Source organism: Halichoerus grypus, chromosome 8 (genome assembly GCF_964656455.1).
Source record: "Halichoerus grypus chromosome 8, mHalGry1.hap1.1, whole genome shotgun sequence".
NCBI lineage: Eukaryota > Metazoa > Chordata > Mammalia > Carnivora > Phocidae > Halichoerus > Halichoerus grypus.
The window spans coordinates 146,777,782-146,799,363 of record NC_135719.1 but is presented as its reverse complement, the minus strand read 5'-3'; the positions used below and the strand labels follow the sequence as shown (position 1 = coordinate 146,799,363).

General features: G+C 50.2%; 1 protein-coding gene across 4 annotated transcripts in view; it reads right to left on the bottom strand.

The window, feature by feature from the left end:
- Positions 1–21,582, bottom strand: part of EVL (Enah/Vasp-like) — a 146,814-nt gene that overhangs the window by 54,694 nt on the left and 70,538 nt on the right. For 3 of the 4 annotated variants that reach the window (XM_078054217.1, XM_036100044.2, XM_036100042.2), the window contains exon 2: positions 751–919. In XM_078054217.1, coding sequence (XP_077910343.1) covers positions 751–919 — 169 coding nt within the window. Of the gene's footprint in view, positions 1–750; positions 920–19,577; positions 19,731–21,582 lie in introns of those variants that run through there. The other variant, XM_036100043.2, reaches the window with a different exon arrangement.

The following is a 21,582-nucleotide window of genomic DNA, read 5'->3' as shown; positions in this document are numbered from 1 at the left end:
GTCCACGGCTACTTCTGACAGAGCTGGACTTGTGTTTGCACAGAGACTTACTGGGTACACTCACAATCTTGTCTGATTTGCCCAGGAGGTACCCTTAGGGACAGAAATGATCCCAGATTCTTCAAATAATTTTTTTTTTAAAGATTTATTTATTTCAGAGAGAGCGAGAGAGAGCGCATGAGTGGAAGGGGCAGCGGGAGAGGGAGAGAGAATCTCAAGCAGACTCCACACCCAGCATGGAGCCTGACTCGGGGCTTGATCCCACGACCCTGAGATCACGACCTGGGCAGAAACCAAGAATCAGATGCTCAACCAACTGAGCCATCCAGGTGCCCCCAAATCATCTTGATATTCTTTCCAAAGTAAGACTTGGGGGCTGAGGAACCAAACGTCTTCACAGCATGTCACTTACAGTTGTGCAGGCGGAAGGAGACATTAACACAGCCCTGGAGTATCGTTTTCACAGCTGTTTCCCGTCCATTATTTTATTCTAATATGATCATAACACAGTGAGGCACACAGCGTGTGGATTACTGTCTCTATAAGACCGATGTGAAAAATGAAGTTCAGAAAAGATAGCGTGCTCACGGTCTCCTACCTTGGAGTATGAGAACACGCAGGCAGAATGTGAACCCAGATCTTCCGACTCCAAATCCTGACCTTATTTTTTTCTAACCTCTTTTCACTGTACGTGTGTGTGTGTGGGGGGGGGGTAGGCCCATGGGTCTGGCCTGTTGTTCCAGGGCTCACCTGCTGATCCTGAAGCTTGACCCCGACGACTCTGAAGGTGTTGCTGGCAGTGTTGTGGTAAATGTTGATCCGGCTGAATCCCTGCTGGCCAGGTTTGATTGGTACCCATTTCTTACTGGTGTCATCGTAGACCATCACGGAAGCCCGGGCTTGGCAGATACTCTGTTCACTGCAGACCAAGAGAAAAGCTAAGCGTCAGCCTCAGCTGTAAGGGATGGACGTGGGCTTTCCCTCTTCTGAAAGAGAGGCCAACTGCTCCTTGATAGAGAGAGCGTCCAACTATCTCTGGAAGGGCTGGTCTCTGAGGAGATGAATTTCATTCTCCAAAGACCACGGGGAGCAGAGAGGAGGTTCTGTGCCAACATCTTCCATAGCTTAGAAAAGACTTAACAGCTTTCCTCTCAGGGAGAAAGTGCTTCCAGGCCCTGCGTTAGGTAAGACACTGCATTAAAGCACCTAAGTGTCATGACTCAGGACACAGCCATTCACTGCCCCCATTTTGTAGACGAGAAAAGAGTGGCTCAGAGACTTGGGAAGATTTATACGAATTCACAAGGTATTCAGGGATTAAATTTGGGATTTCCAACCAGTTCTGTCGACTCTAAAGCACATGATATAGATAATATTCTTCACAACATCCAACAAAATGTTCTATTTATGATATTATGTCAGGATAGTATCCTACAAGCTATGTAGACAACAAAATGATTAGATGACCTTCCACAGAACACAGCGATATATATAAAACTAAATAGACAGCTGCACCAAACTTCGCTGAAGACACTTCGCAAACAACTTCATCTGTTCAGAGCATGACAAAAACCAGGGAAGAAACACTAGAAGCCCCTGGAGAGACAAAATGGTCATGATCAGGGTGTTCAGAGGGAGTCTCTCAGAGCCCACTGGCCTCTTCATTCGCACATGAGCCAAATATTCTTGAACATGTAGTTTCTTAGTCTCTAGCATATGAGAATGCCCAAATTGAAAAGGTAAGGCATGCTTGTTATAGGCAGGCATGCCCACAACAGTGAGGAGTGGTGGTTATCAGAAAGGGAGGTCATACTAATACAATTTAAGAATCAGAAACAATATTTAAAGCCCAACAAATTGAGGCCAATTAATACAGAAGCAAAGGTGTGTATAGTAACAGATAATCATAATGATGAGACTCAGTAGTTGAGAAAAAATCACGTTATGTCCACTTTACCATATTTAAGAAGACAGGAAAATAAAATATTTGAGAACGATCCTTCTCCCCACCCCCAATGGTTGGGTGACAAAATAGTGGTTTCTATGGGATGAGCCCTCAGTGACTTGGAAACCTCAACGTGGCCTACACAGTCAGTTCCTAAGCGTTCCAAAGGCCTGAGCTTCCTCATGACCCAGCTGCCATGTGACTCGGACAGTGGGCCATCTGGTGTAGAGACTTATAATCTTAACAGCAATTTTGTGTCCGGTGCATATACAAGCCTTTCCACGTATCTTCCTCCACTTGGCTTTACAGGAACCTCTACACACATTTCACGGCTGTCCAGCCACTGACTTAATGTGCCAGTGCTGGGTCTCCAATTTCCTGCTGGCCCCCCAGCTGTGCTCTGGGGTTCGGGAGTCTCGCATGTGCTTGATGGCAGCCGACACGCCGTGTAAGGGCTCTGTGGTGGGCAGATGTATCGGGAGTGAATTGTAAGGTTTTGGTTGTACAACTGTGCTACTTTCCCCCCACCCCATAATTCATCACTCATTCAACAAATATTTAAGGGGAAATCAGTGATGATCAAAATAGGCGTGGGTCTTCCCAGAAGGAGGGAGAAAAAAGAAAAAACAAAAATGTGGCTATGCTTTGACTTCTCTGAGTTTGGGAGCCTGAAACCATGTATTTCTCAGAAGACTATACTTAGGAGGAGTTCTCCTCCTCTGGCTATGTCTTTGGGGCCCTGTTCTCATGAAGTCTAGCAGAAGTGAGAGGAGACTGTCCACAGAAGCAGACAGACCTTGGCTCAAATCATGGTTCCATCCCAATGTGAACTGAGCACAGGTCAAGTTATGGGCTAAATTGTGTCACTTACGGCTGCTCACACACTCCGTGGCTAACCGTGAACAGGCAAGCAGGTGTGTGTTCCTGATGCTCTCAGGAGCTAGGAGAGATCCCGAGATACGCAGCAAAACATGGACTTCATAAGTCAGAGGGATCTGAGCTGAAATCCCAGCTATACCACCTGTTGGCATGTGACCATGGAAGCCCTTGAGAGGATTCTGGGGAAGCAAATTGGGAAGATATGGTGTGATGGGCAACGCTTTCTAGAATCCCTGTGTGGCAGCCACTGAAGTGTGCCCTTCAGATCTCCTTCAAGAGAACCTGTTGTGTGGGGCGCCTGGGTGGCTCAGTCGTTAAGCGTCTGCCTTCAGTTCGGGTCATGATCCCGGGTCCTGGGATTGAGCCCCGCATATAGCTTCCTGCTCAGCGGGAGGCCTGCTTCTCCCTCTCCCACTCCCCCTGCTTGTGTTCCCTCTCTCGCTGTGTCTCTGTCAAATAAATAAATAAAATCTTAAAAAAAAGAGAGAACCTGTTCTGGGAGCAGAGCTGACCAACGTCCCAGCTGCCGCCTCCCCTCCCTCCAACCTCCCCGAGGCATGCATAAGAGGCCATGCTTCTCTGGGCCACTCTCTACCAATGACTAACATAGCAGGGCTGATGGAGCCAGCTCATTCCTGCCTGACATGTGGCTCTTCCACAGGGGAAACCTTCACTCGGGGCCCCACATCAGCCTGAGATGCCTCTCGCTCAGCCCTTGCGCCCTTCCTTCTTTCACACACGGCAGACCTGCCTCATGGCCTGAGGCTCTCCCTACCTGCTCCCTCTGTCCTTCACTGACGATTCCCCATAAATCTCTTGCACCCTAATCATCTGAAGGGTCTTGGTGTCTGCCTCTTGGAACACTCAAAGTGACATGCCCTGCTAGAGGGCAGGTGGGGCATGCCTGTCTCGTTCTTTGCGGGCCCAGAGCCTGGCACGTAGTAGATGCTTAATCAACGCTCACTGCAGAATCTCAGGGCCTAGAGAGGACACTGTCGCGTCCCATGTGGCATGCCTTCTAAAGCAGCCCTACATGCAGGCAGACTAAGCCTTCAACAGAAACTGCTCTCCAAGGCAGACCATTTTGTTGTGATGTGGTTTTAGCTGTGAGGCCGTCCCGCCTTGTTCTGAGCGACACTGCACTCACTATCCTCCAGTTACAAAGGTGTTTTGGATAGGCCGTGACAGCTCACTGGACAGCTGAAGGGACACCTTCGTCCTCCCACCCGTTATCCACAGGACAAAGCTGCAAGCACCCTTGTCATGCCAGTCACTCTCCTCCAGTGAGTCCCGCTTTGACACGTGTTCCCTTAGTGTCTGGGTCCCACGACTCGGTAGGATATTTTTTTTTCTTTCTTTTTTTTTTTTTTTAAGATTTTATTTATTTATTTGAGAGAGAGAGAATGAGAGAGAGCAAGCACATGAGGGGGGGAGGGTCAGAGGGAGAAGCAGACTCCCTGCCGAGCAGGGAGCCCGATGCGGGACTCGATCCAGGGACTCCAGGATCATGACCTGAGCTGAAGGCAGTCGCTTAACCAACTGAGCCACCCAGGCGCCCTTTTTTTTTCTTTCTTTTTTTAAAGATTTTATTTATTTATTTGACAAGAGAGAGAGGGAGAGCACAAGCAGGGGGAGCGGCAGGCAGAGGGAGAGGGAGAAGCAGGCCTCCCGCCGAGCAGGGAGCCCGATGCGGGGCTCGATCCCGGACCCCGAGATCATCACCTGAGCCGAAGGCAGACACTTAACGACTGAGCCACCCAGGTGCCCCTGGGTAGGATATTTTCATCTTAGTCTGACAAGCACAGATGCCAGTGAGTCAAAAACATTTAGTGATGCAGAGACGAATATGACAGTTCCTGCCCTCAAACAGCTCGCAACTACCCCGAAAATGAGACAACTCATCACACACTTCAGTGAACCTGGAGGGGCTTTCTGAAGAAAACACTGCGTGTGCTTCAGACGAAGAGCTGCAACCGCAGGCAAGCTGAGGATGGGGATGTGGGATTCTCGGTGGGGGAGGCGCACAGCCAGCGTGCTCTGCCAGGAACCGCAGCTCCTGGGGGCTGGCGTGTGCCTGGGGTCACCACTCATCTCTTGGGGTGGCGTGGGGGACAGTGGAAGGTACCCACTACTGTGCTTGCCCCTAGTAGGTGCTGGAACGCCAAGAATGAATTTTCTTGTTGTAATTATAGCCACGGCTCCTTGTTGTTAATACTTCAGGTTCGGGGCGCCTGGGTGGCTCAGTTGGTTAAGCGACTGCCTTCGGCTCAGGTCATGATCCTGGAGTCCCAGGATCGAGTCCCGCATCGGGCTCCCTGCTCGGCAGGGAGTCTGCTTCTCCCTCTGACCCTCCTCCCTCTCATGCTCTCTGTCTCTCATTCTCTCTCTCTCAAATAAATAAATAAAATCTTTAAAAAAATTAAAAAAAAAAATACTTCAGGTTCAAATTGAACTTGGAGTTAAACCAAAAAACCCTATTCTTTCTTCCCCATTTGAATAGCGCTTGCTGGTCTCAGCTTATTTTATCTCCACTAACAAAACCTAAATGCAAGAAAATACCCATTTCTTCTACTTAAGATTCATCTTGCTTATATCCCTTTGGGATTTTTGTTTTAATAAAATCATGATTGCCGCCCAGCCCAGACACTGTCTCTGAGCTCCATCCAGACAACGGTCTTCTCTGCGTCTTCCCTGGATGTGAAAACTCTGTACTATCCACAGCCATCAGACACTTCATTTGTCTACATCAGTTATCATTTGAGGGCAGTCAGACAAATGTTTTCTTTTTTAAAAGTATTACTGACCGAACGTATGAACTATTTACAAAAAACGTATATATAAAATTCCCTTTACTAACTGAAAACAGACAGCTCCTCCTTCCCCTCAGCAGGCCGCATATAATCTGCACCTGTGCCCACGTGGCCTCAGGAGCTCCCCACCCCCCGGCTCTGAGGAGCCCCAAAGTGCATGAAGCTGGGGGGAAAGCTGAGGTCAGTTCTGAGGAGGGCTTCATCTCTGACAGGCTGTCTTTATGTGATCAAAACAACCAGCTGATTGGTGGGGGAAATCAGTCAAAATACAGTGTTTGGTTTGTTCTATATGGTACCGCATCACCGGCTGGTGGACTTTCCCCCCTGGGGACCTAACAGGCTGCTCTGAGCAGTAGGAACCACCAGAGTCTCTCTCCCAGAAGAAGGTTCTCTTGGAACAAAGTCATCCAATCCCATTGTCATCTGGGCTTTTGTACAGGTATTTGTGGGCACAGGAATTTGTAAAATATTGAAGCCTGTCATTTCCCTCCTAGAGGCAGGTGAGACATTCACGAAGCTTTGAAGAACCCTTTTGTCAGGAGCTTAGAGGAGAAAGACTGTGTGACTCTGGGCCTTGGTTTCCCCAACCGTTCAAGGCTAATCTGACCTCAGGGGTCCATCAGACAGCAGTGAGTACTTTTTCTTTTTAAGATTTTATTTATTTATTTGAGAGATAGCAAGAGAGAGCAGAGCAGGGGGAGGGGCAGAGAGAGAAGCAGGCTCCCTGCTGAGCAGGGAGCTTGAGGGGCTTGATCCTGGGACCCCAGGATCATGACCTGAGCTGAAGGCAGACGCTTCACCGACTGAGCCACCCAGGCTCCCCAGTACTTTCTGAGCCCAGCCCCAAGCAAGGTCTTGTCACTGGTTCAGCATTTAACCCCTTTATTTTTTTTATTTTATTTTTATTTTTTTTTTAAGGTTTTTTATTTTTTTATTTATTTGACAGAAAGACAGCCAGAGAGGGAACACAAGCAGGGGGAGTGGGAGAGGGAGAAGCAGGCTTCCCGCAGAGCGGGGAGCCCGATATGGGGCTCGATCCCAGGACCCTGGGATCATGACCTGAGCCGAAGGCAGACGCTTAACGACTGAGCCACCCAGGCGCCCCAGCATTTAACCCCTTTAGACCACACATCAGAGACTGCTACTGAAGATCTGTTGATATCCCTCACTTAAAAAGAAAATGAGCAAGCCTCACCCCGAACTTTCTGTATGCAACCAGGGATCTTCCTCGAGCTGACATAAAAAAACCACTCATGCGTTTGGAGAGAAAACTAGCTTGTGGCACAGCCTGTCCTGCAGGCGGCCGAAAATCCGCCTTACGCTCTTGCCCTATCAGTGCTTCTGGAAAAGTGCAGGATCTCTGCCCCCCCAGCTGTGGGACCTGACCAACATGACTGGGAAGGAGTTTCTGAACTTCTCCCAGGCTCACACCCTCCATCCCAGCCACGTGCTCTCCAGGGCAGTCAACTGGGAACCTCCTTCCACCCTCCAAGTATCTTTCAAGGCTTCTTCAACAAACACTTAAAGGACAGTGTGTAAATTCAAGTAAGGACAAAGGATGTAAAGCCAAAAAGGGAACAGAGAGGAACAGGGCTAACCACAGACGCTTGCTGGAGAACTAGGTCTGGGGATGGGCTGGGAACAGTACAGCACTGAGACCCCTCTGGCCAGAGGCGGCTCCCGCAGCACTGTGCTGTCCCTGCGGCTTATCACAGCACTTTACAGTTGGTCCTGCTCCTCAGTATCTGCGTCTGCATCCCCTTCCCCACTAGACCGCGAGCTCCTCGAAGTGGGACCCTGCTGTTTTCCCCTTTGTAAACCCAGTCCCTTGTATGTTGTAGACTAATAACTGTTTGTTGAATACACGACTCTGAGTAAATGCGTTTATGACTGTGAGCCCGTGGGAACATTCCATTTACAATCCTACTCCATTTATTCTCCGAGAGCGAGTAGCTGCCAAGTAAAAGCATCTGTTACAGATTACCAACACTGTTCTCTGTCTCACAACGCCTGGGACTGGAGAGTCGGGAAGCTACAACTCTGAGGTGGGCCTGCAGGAGCCCCTCAGCCTGGCCCGCCTGCCTGCCCAGGCCTGGGGAGACGGAAGGCTGCTCTGGGTAAGGGCGGGCTGCCCTCCCCAACCCCTCTGGCCAAGGAGCCACATGCCCTGTCCTCAGATGTACCTCCCTGTCCCCCAGCTCTGGCAAAGCCCTCTGCTCAGCCCAGTGCCCTGACATAGTCACCCCCTGCAGACAGAACAGCTCATCACACTGTCCGACTCTGTCTCCCTGGCAGGACTGGGGACCGGGTTCGCCTGGGACTGAGCAGTTTCCTGGGAGGCAGGTTATTTGGTACGAAAACCTGGACAGTCCCAGGTAGACCAGGGTGAGCAGTCACCCTCCTGGGAGTGCCTTCTTTATCTTTCACTCAATAGCCATCACAGGGTTAAGCACCTGATAAACACCCATGAACGTGAGTTTGATGTCAGTCGGTGTGAGTGGGTGCCCGCTGCCTACCCCTGGCTGCTCCCTTTGGCTCTCCCTTCTCTTCCATCAGGCTCCTGTCTGCCTGCTTCCCCCATCTCCTTGCCACTTGCTCATGCTCCAGGCCCCTTTGGAACCTGGCTTCTGTCCCTGATGTACACTTAAACAGCTCTGCACAAAGTTGCTGGTGCGCGCTTCCCAGTGCAGGCAGCTGCTCTGCGGTTCTCAGACCTCTCAACCCTCTTACTGAACAGATGCTGCGACAATGTCCATACTTTTGAAAATCTCTCCTGCCTCTGCCTCTGTCTATTCCCCGGCCCCCATTTCTCTCTGGCGGCTCCTTGAAGGCTTCTCCGTTCGAGGTTTTCTACTCGCCACTTACAGGAGGGGTGTTAACGTGGGCCACAGAAAGGCTTAACGAGTCTAAGAATTCCCTGAAATTATTTGCAAAAGTGAGTGCGCAAACTTTCTGAAGGAGGCTTTTACTGTGTTCTCAAGGGGACTTTGCTCCAAAACAGATTGTAAAACCACTTTAAATCTTGGTGCTCCCCAATGCGAACCATTTGGAATTTCTTCTCTTCTCACTTTGTGCCCATGGTTCTCAAAACTGTGTGCAGCATAAGAATCAGGTAAGGTGTTTATTAAAATGCAAAATTCTCAGACCCCTCTTCAGGAGATCCTTCGCATGTACAAACACTTGGAGCAGCACCTGGAGCCCCACAGCACCGAAGACTAGGATCCAGCCCCTGCTCTTGGCAGGCACGTGGCCCTTCACATTCTGCGCCTTGCCTACCTTGTTCGTGAACCACTCTCCCTCTTCTCAATGCCCCTCTGCTCTAGTTCTTGCTATTCCCTCGGCCTGGGATGCTTTTTCCAGCCTAGCTTACCAATAATTCCTACTCATCCTACAGACTTGAGATACATATTACTTCCGCTAGAAAGCTCTCCTGGAAGCCCCAGGCTGAGTTAGATGGTCCTTCTCTGAACCCAGCTGGCATATCCTGTGCCTTGGCACAGAACAGCTCTCACGGCAGGGGACTCCCAACAGCCTTCTACCTCGGTCCCTCTGCTGGCCATGAGTGCCACCAACACAAGGACCACTTCCTCAAGGCTTCCCTGTGGGGTGGTCAAAGGCTTAGGCCACAATTCCTGTCCCACCTGTTTGTCTTTGGCGTCTCGAGACAATAGGGCAAATTCTTTGTGCTCTCTGGGCACTGGGCTGCCCACACTGTGCCTGGCACCAACTGTGAGGAAGGGCAGTCTGTCCACACAGCCCAACTGGCAGCCTGGTGGTAAAACCTGGGCTGACCGCAAAAGCATCCTCCTGACGCTGGGCCAGTTAAAATGTCTTGTCAGTATTACTCAAGAAGTTGAAGAAGAAAGGAGTTCCCTCTGCCTAAGGTGCCTCCTCCCTCCTGCGTCCACAGGTCTGCGCCTCACCTTCCCTTAAAGCTCAGGCCAAGTGCTACTGCCTTCAGCAAACATCTGGTTCATCCCCGTTCACTTGGTAACTACTAGGGGAAAGGCGCGCCGCGAGCCTCTGGGGATGAACAGGATAGGTCCCCGCCCTGAAGGATATTACAGTCTAGCAGGAAACATGAGCAGTTACGAAATGGGCACATGCCAGTGCCACCACAGGGAAATCATGGGGTTCTACGGGAGGAATTCTCTTCTATAAAATGGAGCCAAGAAAACGTAGCTGTTCTTCTCTATGCAGGTGCCCAGAACCCCAGTACAGTCCATGTGCTCAACAAGTGTGTGTCTGCCCCTTGCCGCCCTCGTTGGCCCTGTGTCCTCCGATCACTTTCAAGCCTCGTGATAGCTATTTCTGGCTTATCTTCCTCCTAAGAAGGGGAGCTGCTGGAGGGCAGGCCCCAGTGTGAGCCATCAGCTCCCCCCCATGCCCTCCCTGATGTAGTCCGGGGCCACGGCCCTCACGAGCCCGGGCTCAGCAGGTGCTGAGCGAACTAGGAAATGACGAGGGAACAGGGGAGGCCAGAGAGAAGTGGCCATAAATAACTGTTCCCAAAGCCAAGCACAAACAGAGCCAGACTCTGAGGCGGCTGGTAAAGTCCTGACTTGTTTACTTTCAACATGTAAGCAACAAAAGTGAACTTGGAAAGCAGGCTGAGAATCATCCGGAAGGAAGCCCCTCGGCTGGCACCAGGACAACTGCTGTGGGGGGTGGGGGCCATGGAAACCTGTCTGGGCACTCCAGTGTGCGAAGCTACTCCCCAGCACCACGGCAAGGTGCAGTGGGGAGGGGACCGTCCTCTCCTTCGCCACCCTCTCTCTCTGAAGCATGAAGCGCCCCTCCTGCCCAATGTGCAGGTCCCTCGCCGTCAAAGCCCGTGTGATGTCATGGGATGCTCAACAAGCCTCATGAGCAAGTGATCACATTTGTCCCCATGTTACATGAAGTGACCTGTCCCCAACATGTCTTCCTCCCATCTCTGGAGGCCTCTGCTTCTGGCTTCTACGGCTTCACTCCCTGGGTGCTCCCACTCACCCTTCAACTCCGCCTCCACGAACACACGCTGCACCCCTCACCCCTTGCCTACTGCGCCGGCTCCTCCGGGCCCCTGCCAGCAGAGCGCAGGCCCCCCACCCGCTCCACTCCAGCCCCTCTCTCCAGGGCCATCGGTGGCCTTCCAGTCACCAGAGGTGACAGACTTGCCCTCGTTCTCGTCCTCTTAGCCCCTTTCTACAACTTTCTGTTGGCTCTCTGACAGTCTAGTAGCTTGGTTCATTGCTACACTGCCTCTTTCCTGACCAGTCTTTCCCAGTGAGCAGGGGCAGAAAGTCAGGAAAAGTCTGGGTGGTTGGTGCGAGCCAGGGACCAGAGGTCTAACAAAAACACAGGCCGGGTCATCCAATCAACACCGTCCATCATGGAGACGGTGTGGGAAGTGAAGGGAGCCCTGCATCCAAGTCCGAGCTCTGCCCAGACTTGGCCTGTCATTAGCCACTTGGCTTCAGGGGAGTACATGCAAGGCTCTGTAAATGAGGGACGTGCTCTTTCTTGACTAGGTTTTAAGTTTCTTGGAGCTTGGATACATCTGAGAAGATGAACAGGAGTGTAGTTTACTAACATGGTTAGGTCCCGAGCTACCACATTGAGTGAGGAAATGTTGGCTCTGGTAATGGCAGATCTGCGTGAGTGGAGACTTGGGTGGAATCAGTATGAAGTGCCTCTGTCCCCACACGCAGAGCCGTCATGACCTCTTATTCTGTCAGTCTCTACAGAGAAAACCAAGGTCTCCAGCAGGTTCTTCACTGTGGCCTGGAGAATCACCTCGGGTTTCCAGGCGGGACTTGGACCATTGGGTTCTGTCTTGTGGAGTGTTCAGAGCTTGGGCTCATCCCCTGGAGGGGCAGGTGCAGAGCCCGCAGGCCAGGCCTTGATGCCAGGGTAGCTCAAATGCCAGGCCCTGCTCTGCTGGGACTCTCCTCCAGCCTGTCCTCTGTGTCACCTCCTGGGAGAGTGATCCCTTCCCACTGAGAAGAGGCTGCTTCACTTTTCCTTATACCACTTATCACTGTATTGAAGGTCTTTTGGTTTTCTCTCTCCCCCTGAGGATAGTTCTTTTTCTGGTTTGTTTTAAAAACATCGTTCAGGGGCGCCTGGGTTGCTCAGTCATTAAGCGTCTGCCTTTGGCTCAGGTCATGGTCCCGGGGTCCTGGGATCGAGCCCCGCACTGGGCTCCCTGCTCCACAGGAAGCCTGCTTCTCCCTCTCCCACGCCCCCTGCTTGTGTTCCCTCTCTCGCTGTGTCTTTCTGTCAAACAAATAAATAAATAAACCTTAAAAAAAGGTGAAAACATTGTTCATCTCTGTAGCCCTAGTATCTGACTAGTGATTGCTCAATAAATACCTTTGGATAAATTTGCCTACACTACGATGTCCCAATTCAGTGATTGAGGAACAGAGGGACTTGGAATCACAGCTTTGTCAGAGCTGAGAAATAATCACAAGTACTTTATTTAGATGGAGGAAACAGGCCTGGAGAAGGGGAGTATGTTTCCCAGCATCCTGTGGTGTTATGTGGAAGGGCCGTGTCTAGACCACAGATCTTCCTTTCTGCCATACAATGGGGTTTTTCTGCTTTACTTAGTAAAGCATTTTTACCACGTGACTTATCTCTTTTATGTTTTTTTTTTTTCCGAACCATTTGAAAGTTGCAGATATTGTGATACTTCAATCCTAAGGTTTTTAGCACACATTTCTTTAAAGTAAGGACATTCTAATGTGTAACTCAAATACCATTATTACATCTAAGAAAATACTTTACTAATAGCTAATACAGAGCCCATATAAAGTTATCCAATTTCCCCCAAATGTTTTGATTTTTATGGGTCCAGGATCTACTCATGCATTACATTTGGATGGGCTGTCTGCATACTCTTTCTTTTTTTTTAATTTTTTATTGTTATGTTAATCACCATACATTACATCCTTAGTTTTTCCGCATACTCTTTCTTAAGCTAGAATGTTAGGCCACTTTTTTTCATCTATGTTGACTTTTTTGTGTGCAGAGTTCAGGCCAATTGCCTTGTAGGCTGTCCACATTCTGGGCTGTTTCCTCACGGCTACATTCAGAGTGATGGTGGGTACTTACTGGATCCCAGCCCAGCAGGAGGCACATAATGGGAGTTGCCTCCTCTTCCAAAGGCAAAGTGGATTAAGGGAATGACCGCCAGATTTCTCCAGTGTAAGGTACATTCCCCCCTTGGGAGTTAGTTAACCATTCATAGGGTGACTTTTTCCCCCTTTAAGGGCAACAGGCTCAAAACATGTTTAATGTTATCTTCTCAGCTTAAAACATGTATTCTGAAATATTTCATACCTGTGAGAGGTGGGTTCCCACAGTGCCACCACACAGTTTCGGAACGTGGTGTCACCTCCAGTGGACCCCTGCGCCTTCTCCCCAGACCTGAGGGCCCCTCCTGTGCCGCAGGAGCCGCCGTCCTGGACGGGGTGCTTACCGATTCTATGCGTGCCGCGTGCGGTACACGCAACAATGGACGGTTCGACAGAGGTGCTTCTTGACACCTTTGTTTCAGGACCCCTTTACGCCCATAAAAACTACTGAGGATGCCAAAAAGCTTCTGTTTATGTAGGTTAAGTCTATCTGTATTTACCACAGTTGAAATTAAAACTGAGAATTTTTTAAAACACAGGAACGCACAAGCACACATTTCATTACCTGTCACAGTGACAATGTCAACACAATGTCATGTGGCCTCTGGAAAATTCCACTGTGCGCTTGTGGGATAAGAGTGACAAAGGCAGGGACACCTGGGTGGCTCAGATGGTTGAGTGTCTGCCTTCGGCTCAGGTCACGATCCCAGGGTCCTGGGATCGAGTCCCGCATCGGGCTCCCTGCTCGGCGGGGAGCCTGCTTCTCCCTCTGCCGCTGCCTCTCTCTCTCTCTCTGACTCTCATGAATAAATAAATAAAACAAACAAACAAAAATTAAAAAAAAAAAAAAGAGTGACAAAGGCAGACAGTGTCTTAGTGTTGTTATAGATATAGTTTTGACTCACAAACCCCCACAAGGGTGGTTCTCCTGACCACATTTGAGAATGGCTCAACTACAGCAACGAAAACAGTGGGTGAGGTCCGCGTATTTTCACACGCAGAAACTCAAATGCTGACTGTTTGAGCCCCATTTTTGTAAGCGTCAGAATGAAAGGAAAGCTTTGGGTGAATGAAGCCTAAATTCAGTGTGAGCCCAGACATCTTTTCTTCCACCCAAATTGGTTGGGAGGATAGACTGCTACGTCACCTGCAATCAAGACGTTTGCCTTTTCCCTGTTACAATGCCACCGGCCCAGATGCTTGGACAGCTGCTCTCCACTTCTCTGTGGAGTCTAGTGGAATCTGGAAAAAACACTCCAACCAACTGTTGAGAGAGTCTGATATTCTTAGACAGAAGCTGTCTCACGCCTCCTTCCCACACTTTCTTCCAAGGCCACCAACACAGCCCTTCCCGTGGGGAGCCATCTGACTGTCCATGGGACACTGGCACTACTCAAACCCCAAAAACATTCATAAGTTCCCATACGTGCCTGTGTCCTCACAGCCTATGATTCTGCTCATGTGTGGAAATGGAATGGGTTTCAACACAGCCTTGGGACAGCTATAGAGATCTGGCTGGACCAAGGACTGGGGCAGTATGCTTATCTCCAAGGGTAAATTAATAGCCAAGGAACGAGACCTGGCCGAGCCCCAGCTAATATCCCTTCATCAGCATGGCAATCGGCTCAGTTCACTACACATCTAAGTAAGTGCAGGGACAGGCAGAAAGGAGTGATACCATGTCCTGTGGCAGGCTGGGTGCGCAGATGATGAATGACTGACAGAGACAGGCACAGGGTGCCACAGGAGGACAGAGGAGGTCTCCCTGTCTCTCGTGGTATGAACGGTGTGAAATCAGAGACTACAGAGGATAACAGAAATTAGGAGGCCCTGATCCTAACCTTGACTCTGCAATTTGGGGCAAGTTCCTTCAAGAGGATACAGCTAAGCTTAGCTTTTGAGAACACAAGAGATCTGGTTTCAAATCCAACTCTGTCAAGTGATACGCACCGTGACCTGGAATGAGTGACCTCTTTGCTGACCCCTGTTCTTACCTGCAAGCTGGGACTAATGGTACCACACCTCAGAGGATGAGGATTAAATACAGTGTACATCACATGATCGGAAAAATGCTTGGCACGGAACACTCTAGAAAGGGTAGCTGTTGTTCTTTTTCTGCCTTTATGGGTTCAGCTACCAAAGTAAAACCACTGGATGAGATCGGTTGTCAGCCATCTTCGGCCCAGGACACCCGAGGAACACAACACACTCTCATGAGAACAGCCTAGAATCATTGTGGTAATGTGCCTCAACTGGAGGCACATCTGATTCTTTGGAACGAGAGAAGACAGAGAAGTTTCAAGAAGCTCTCCAAATGATCTGGCTACACGTCCCTGGGAGCAGCTACTGAACAACGTGATCTGCAAGGGCTCGTCTGACTGTAAGCTTCCGGGGCTCTCTGACTCGCCTGTGAGGATAAGACGTCCAAGGAAACGCCAGCTCCTCTTAGAGGGGGTCTTCCAAACCCTGCCGCAGAGGCGAAGGTGTGGGCCGGACCCAGGCTGTGTGAGGCTTCTCACACCTCCACAAGTTCAACATCTGCAGGGCAGTGGGGCAAGCAGCAGTTCGTGGGCCCAAGCAGCCCACCACCTACCGACGGTACGGGGAGCCCTGGCACCTTCACCACCTGACAGCAAGCAAAACGTCTGGTTTTCTGGCCTCTTCTCTACCACGCCACACTGGGAAGCACCACTGAGTCGGAGCTTTGGTAGCCCGGGCATCTCCAGAATCATACATCAGAAGTAGTTAATGAAATCCAGCAATTCGATAAATGTGTATTGTTTTTGCATCAGTGAGCAAAACAGACAAAAGCCCCTCCCCTCTTGGCTTAGATTCTACAGGCGTGGAGAGACGGATAAATAATAAAATAATAAGTAAGGGGCGCCTGGGTGGCTCAGATGGTTAAGTGTCTGCCTTTGGCTCAGGTCAGGTCCAGAGATCGAGCCCCATGTCTGGCTCCCAGCTCAGTGGGGAGTCTGCTTTCTCCTTCTCCCTCTGCCTCTCCCGCTGCTTGTGTTCTCTCTGTCTGTCTGTCTCTCAAATGAATAAATAAAATCTTAAAAAAAAAAACTTCACAATGTAGGTTTAAAAAAAATAAATAAGTTATGTAGTATGTTGGAAGGTGATAAGCCTTTAGAAAAAACAAAACACCGGGCGCCTGGGTGGCTCAGTTGGTTAAGCGACTGCCTTCGGCTCAGGTCATGATCCTGGAGTCCCGGGATCGAGTCCCACATCAGGCTCCCTGCTCGGCAGGGAGTCTGCTTCTCCCTCTGACCCTCCTCCCTCTCATGCTCTCTGTCTCTCATTGTCTCTCTCACAAATAAATAAAATCTTTTAAAAAAAAAAAAAAAAGAAAAAACAAAACACCAACCAAGCACACAATAAGGACAAGAGGGAGACAAGGGAAGGGACTGAAATTAGCTGGCTCCACCGGCAAGGGGCAGACACTCTCCCGAGCCCTTCCTACCGCACTCTGGGATCAGCTGGTTCCCACTCAGCGCAGACTTGTTGACTGACATTTACTAGGAGCCTGTCTTGCACAGGCTCAAAAACCCTACGGACCCCCCAGCTGGCACTCCAGCTGCTTACATCAAGCCCCCCACCCCCACTGTGGCAAAAGAAACCAAAGGCCACCTGAGTCCGGTTTGATTCACTTTCCTTCATACCCACAGGTGACCCACAGGTGACCCAGCAGGATGTCCTGGAGGCCGTACCTCCAAAGCGCATCCCGAATCCGGCTACCGCTCCCCACCTACACTGACCGCCCCAGTCCCAGCCCCAGCCCCAGCCGCCCCCTCCTACCTGGACGACCGCAAGCATGCCCGGAGGCCTTCCTGCCTCCACTCTTGCCACAACACAGAGCATTAGTCACCCAGTGGCCCGGATGAGTTTCCTAAATCTCCATCGATGCCTTTCCTTGTGCTAACCACCCTCCAAAGGCTTCCTGAGACACAACGAATAAAACCTAAGCTCCTCACCAGGCTTGCCGGCTGTGTGAGAAGGCCTGTCCACTTCTCGGCCGGTATCACCCTTCCCTCACCCTTGGTTCATGTAGCTTCAGCCTCCCTGTTCCTTGACCCCTGACCCCACCAAACTGTTCCCCTGTCAGGGCCTTTACACTTGCTGTCTCTCCCCACGTGCCCCCACCTCATGTTCCATGTTCAGATTTTTGCATGGCGGCCTCGTGACCTCATGGCTAAGGTGTCTGAATAAATGTCCCTCACCTGGTGTGCAGTCATCTGCGACCAGCCTCTGGTACTGTTTGGTCTCTCTCTTATCTTTGGCTTATGGTTTCTTGACTCTCCTCCCTACCCTGCCTCCGGTACAGTTTCAGGACAAGACGGCCTGTCTCGTTCCCCTGTTTCCCTGGGACCCAGAGCAGCCCCTGGCTGATGCTGACCGGGATGCTTGTTTGGTTCCTTTCTAAAGATCATGCGCTATCCTTCAGAGTTCACCCGAGGTCCCACTTTCTCCTCAGAGTCGTTCCTGGCAGCCCCAACTTCTCAGCTCCTGTTGCCCTTCCCGTCTACACTCATCACTGTGTGTGCCGCGTGGCGCTGGGGGCTCGTGGCTCTCTACTCCTGAGTGCTGTCTCCCCGACCCTGCGTGTCTCTACATCTCTGAGCAGAGACCGGCTCTCAGGCAGTGCGGAAAGGCAAAGAACTAAGCCTCTGGAGGCAGGAGCCAGGAGCTCAAGGCTACGTTTCCTGGCAAGGCGCTCCTTTTTTGCCTTGGTTTCTTCCTTTGTGCAACGGAAGCAATAAAAACAAGACTTACTGCCCACGGAACTGCTGGCAGAATGAAAGGCAACACTGCCAACGAGAGCAGGCCGGACGTGGCCCTGTGCTCGGCGCACTCCCGCTCCCAGCCCAGGGCTAAGCACGCGGGGAAATGCTTCTTGGCTTATGGGTGGCCAGAGCGGGGGCTGGAAGACCAGTTTTCATGGTTCGAAGACCCTGTGGCTCCCCCCCACAGGCACGATGGTGACTCTGAACCTAGATGTTAGTTCCCGTTAGGTCAGCAGGAGGAGAACCAAAGAGCCTGCAGGTTTTCTAGCTGCTGTGCTTGTTCCTACTGATGGTGCCCCCGCAGCCCTGCGCAGGGAGGCCTGGGCCACTGCTTCATCCACCAGACCAGTCCTGCCTGGACTCTGGGCCTCCACTTCCTGATCTGGGCTCACGAGGACGTTTTCAGACTTCAAAACCAACACTGCCAACAATACACATTTTTTTCCCTCAAAGAAATACCGAATAATACTTAAACAAGATAAAAGACAGTTAATTTGGTTGAAGTGGAGGGTAAGAGGCCTAAAGCACCACTAACCTGGATGATCGACTATGGATCGGCTCTAAGGGCCTATCAAGATGGAAAACTCTTAAGACTCTTACTATTTTAAAAGACCTTTAAAAAAACTGTTTTGCTTCCTCCCCATTTACTTCAGATTCATTTTTCTGCAGCAGCAGTTGACAGGATAGAGCAAACTGCCTGGGCTTTTCACACTATAATTCACAGCTGAAAACGACTCTGGTCCTTACCCACTCTGGAAGTTCACATGCCTTTGAAATTAAAGTATTCTGTTCTCCACAGCTCCACCTACAAGTCCTTTAAAGTTATAGGAAAATTACTAAAATGATAGAAACCCGGTTGCAAAGGAGCAGGAATAAAGCCAACCATAAAGAGACAGCGGGTTTCCCTGGCCCTGGCGACTCTTGGCCTAGAGGAAAGGGTTCCAAGAGCCCGGCCAAGGCTGCTGCGCCCCCTGACTAAATACCCGCTTCTGCTGAGCAGAAGGAGTATCGGCCAAGAGCTACTTACTATAGGGCCAGTTTTATTAGCTCACTGCCAAATGCTTCCAGAGCGCCTGTGTGGAGCCCTGGAAAAAACGCAGGGTGCGGCTGTCCTGCCTCTCCCAGCTGTGCGACCCTGGGCCAGTGCCACTGCTTTCCAGAGGCTAGGCTTCTTCCTCCTCAAAGCCAGAGTGATAGCACCTTCCTGATCCACCCGACGCGGTTGAAAGAACCAGGTAAGAAAACTGGTGAAACAGCACTTTGGAAACTGTAAAGTACTTTGTAAGGTGAGGGATTATCATTTCACGCTGAGACACAAAGTTGTAATGAGTTAATCAAGCAAACATCAAAAATCCCAGAGGATAAAACTGTCTTATCACCTACAATCTTTCATGGGGTCACAGGGTGGGGACAATCACATCCAAAGTGCCACCCCATCTTTAGAGAGTGCACTCACAATTAGACGTGCACAATGTGGACTGGCTGCCGCCTACACACGGACTGAGCAGGAGTCCGAGTGGCCGATGGCCTGAGTCAGTCACCAACCTCTCAAGCAGGTCAGGACTCTGCTAGTCAGTTCATGAAGTTTCTACTAAAAAAGGAACCTCAGTGCTTCCCTCTTTGCCCAGTATTTAGAGAAAACAACCTGAATGTTTTCAGGCCATTCTGGAGAGAAGAGCCAAAGACCTCAGAGCCAACCCACAACCCCCTTAGATGGTTCAGACCCCCTCTACAATCTGAGGCAGCTGTCTGACTTCTGAGTAGGGCTTTCAACACAGAAGCCATTAAAGATCACAGACATCAGGAGACATGGGCCCGAGTAATGACAGACCAGCAGATGGAGAGTGGGTGGGCTCTGTGACTAACTTGCTGTGTGACCCTGGGTAAGTCCCTAGCCCTCTGGTCCTTGATCTCCCCATTAGTATAACAAGGGGATCTGGGATGATTTCTATGGTCCCTTCAGCTCTACACCATTATGAGTCTAGGTTTCCTCTTGACATTCCTCTGTCCCCTTTTTGGTCCCCATACTCACCCCGTGGCCATGGCTGAAAGGCTTTAGCACAGGGAAATCTGAGGAGGTGAGTCCTGTACTCCCACAGGCTATGCCGATCAGAGGACCACAGACCCTCGGAGGGCAGCAACTTGATTTTTAGACTCTACTTAAAACCAAACAGGAAAAGGAAGCTGAACCAGAGACAAAGGGGAAACAAACCCCAGTTACAAACTGAAACCTAGGGAGCAGAGAGAGAAACGAGAGGCTCAGCGCGCAGAGCCCCACTGGCGTGGGCGGTGCAACCACTGCGCCACCCGGAACCCCCAGGCCCCGGCCTCAAGCCCCGAAGCACTTCCTGTGAGGGTGCAGCAGCAGGCCGGGCGTGGGACCTGCGGGGCTGTGGGCTCCCCCACCTGCTCACTGCCTCCCCACTCGGCCACAGCCCCCGGGCACACCTAGGCCTCGCTTTTCCCACCTGCCGCAGAAAGCGGGGGTCAGTGTGGACGGCGTCCTCAAGGCTTTATGAAGAGCCTCCGAGAACTCAGAAGGACCCTCACCGATCCTCCGGAGCAAGAAGGCTACAAGATGATGTTCTGATAGCTGCTGAAGGTTTAACAGTGACTTTGGTATCAGTTTTGCCCCTCCGTCGAGGAGACACTTCTAACCCTGACAGCTCCATCAGCAGCTGAGGGCCTGCCAGGGAAATGCGTGAGGAATACTGGAAAACTGGCTCTGTCACCTGTTTACTGAGTGACCTGGGGCTTCGGTCTCCTGAGCCATGGGGCTCACAGCCTGACCCTGCCCGCCTCCACCGGGCTGTCGTGGAGATGAGGCTCATTCCCAATCCTTCTTTCAGGCCTTGTGCCAGAACCAAGAGACAGAACGCTGAAGAGGATGGCAATCTTTAAAGTCCTTGAAGGGCTTTCGGAGTCTAGAAAGGAAGACACTGGAATGCTAATGAACACATGTATTAAAATGCTATGATCGATACAGTGAAAAACAGGTGCCCAGAGGACTGTCTGAAAGGAAGAGCAGTTCTCACTGGACAGCTGAAAGCACTCTGAATGTTGAACATGTCTTTCAAGAGGCTTGCAAAGATACGCCTTTACCTTTGAGCACTGCTTTAGGAGCAAACCATGAATTTTGACATAACTGTGCTTTTCATTTTCCTTTACTTCAAAATATTTTCTATTTTTCCATATGATTTCTTCTTTTATCTATGGATTATTTAGAAGCATTTTAATTTCTAACTCTTTGGTGTTTTTTTATTTTTTTAAAGATTTTATTTATTTTGATAGAGAGAGAGACAGCGAGAGAGGGAACACAAGCAGGGGGAGTGGGAGAGGGAGAAGCAGACTTCCTGCAGAGCAGAAAGCCCTATGTGGGGCTTGATCCCAGGACCCTGGGATCATGACCTGAGCCGAAGGCAGATGCTTAACGACTGAGCCTCCCAGACGCCCCGCTTTGGTGTTTTTTAAACATCTGTTATTGTTACTTATTTCTAATTTAATTCTTTTGTGGTCAAAGAACATACTTAGTATAACTTCTTCTGTTTTTCCTGGTAGTCTTTCCATCCTTTAAAATTTATGGAGACTTGTTTAATGGCCCAGCATGTAGTTTATCTTGGTGAATGTACCGTGTGCACAAGGACGTGTGTGCTAAATTTGGGTATGGTGTTCTAAAAATGTCAGTTAGGTCAACTGTTGTTCAGATCTAAGTCCTTACTGGTTTACTGATTCGTTTTGTCCTATTGTTCTATCAACTGCTGAGAGAACAGTTTAAAGTCTCCAACTGGTGATTGTGGATTTGTCTATTACTTTCTTTAGTTCTGTCCATTTTTACTTCATGTATTTTGGAGCTCTTGTTCAGTACATATACTTTTATGGCTATTGTATCTTCCTGATGAATTGACCCTGATCAGTATGAAATGTCCCTCTTTATCACTGGTATCACTTTTTTTTTTTTTTAAAGATTTATTTATTTGACAGAGAGACACAGCGAGAGAGGGAACACAAGCAGGGGGAGTGGGAGAGGAAGAAGCAGG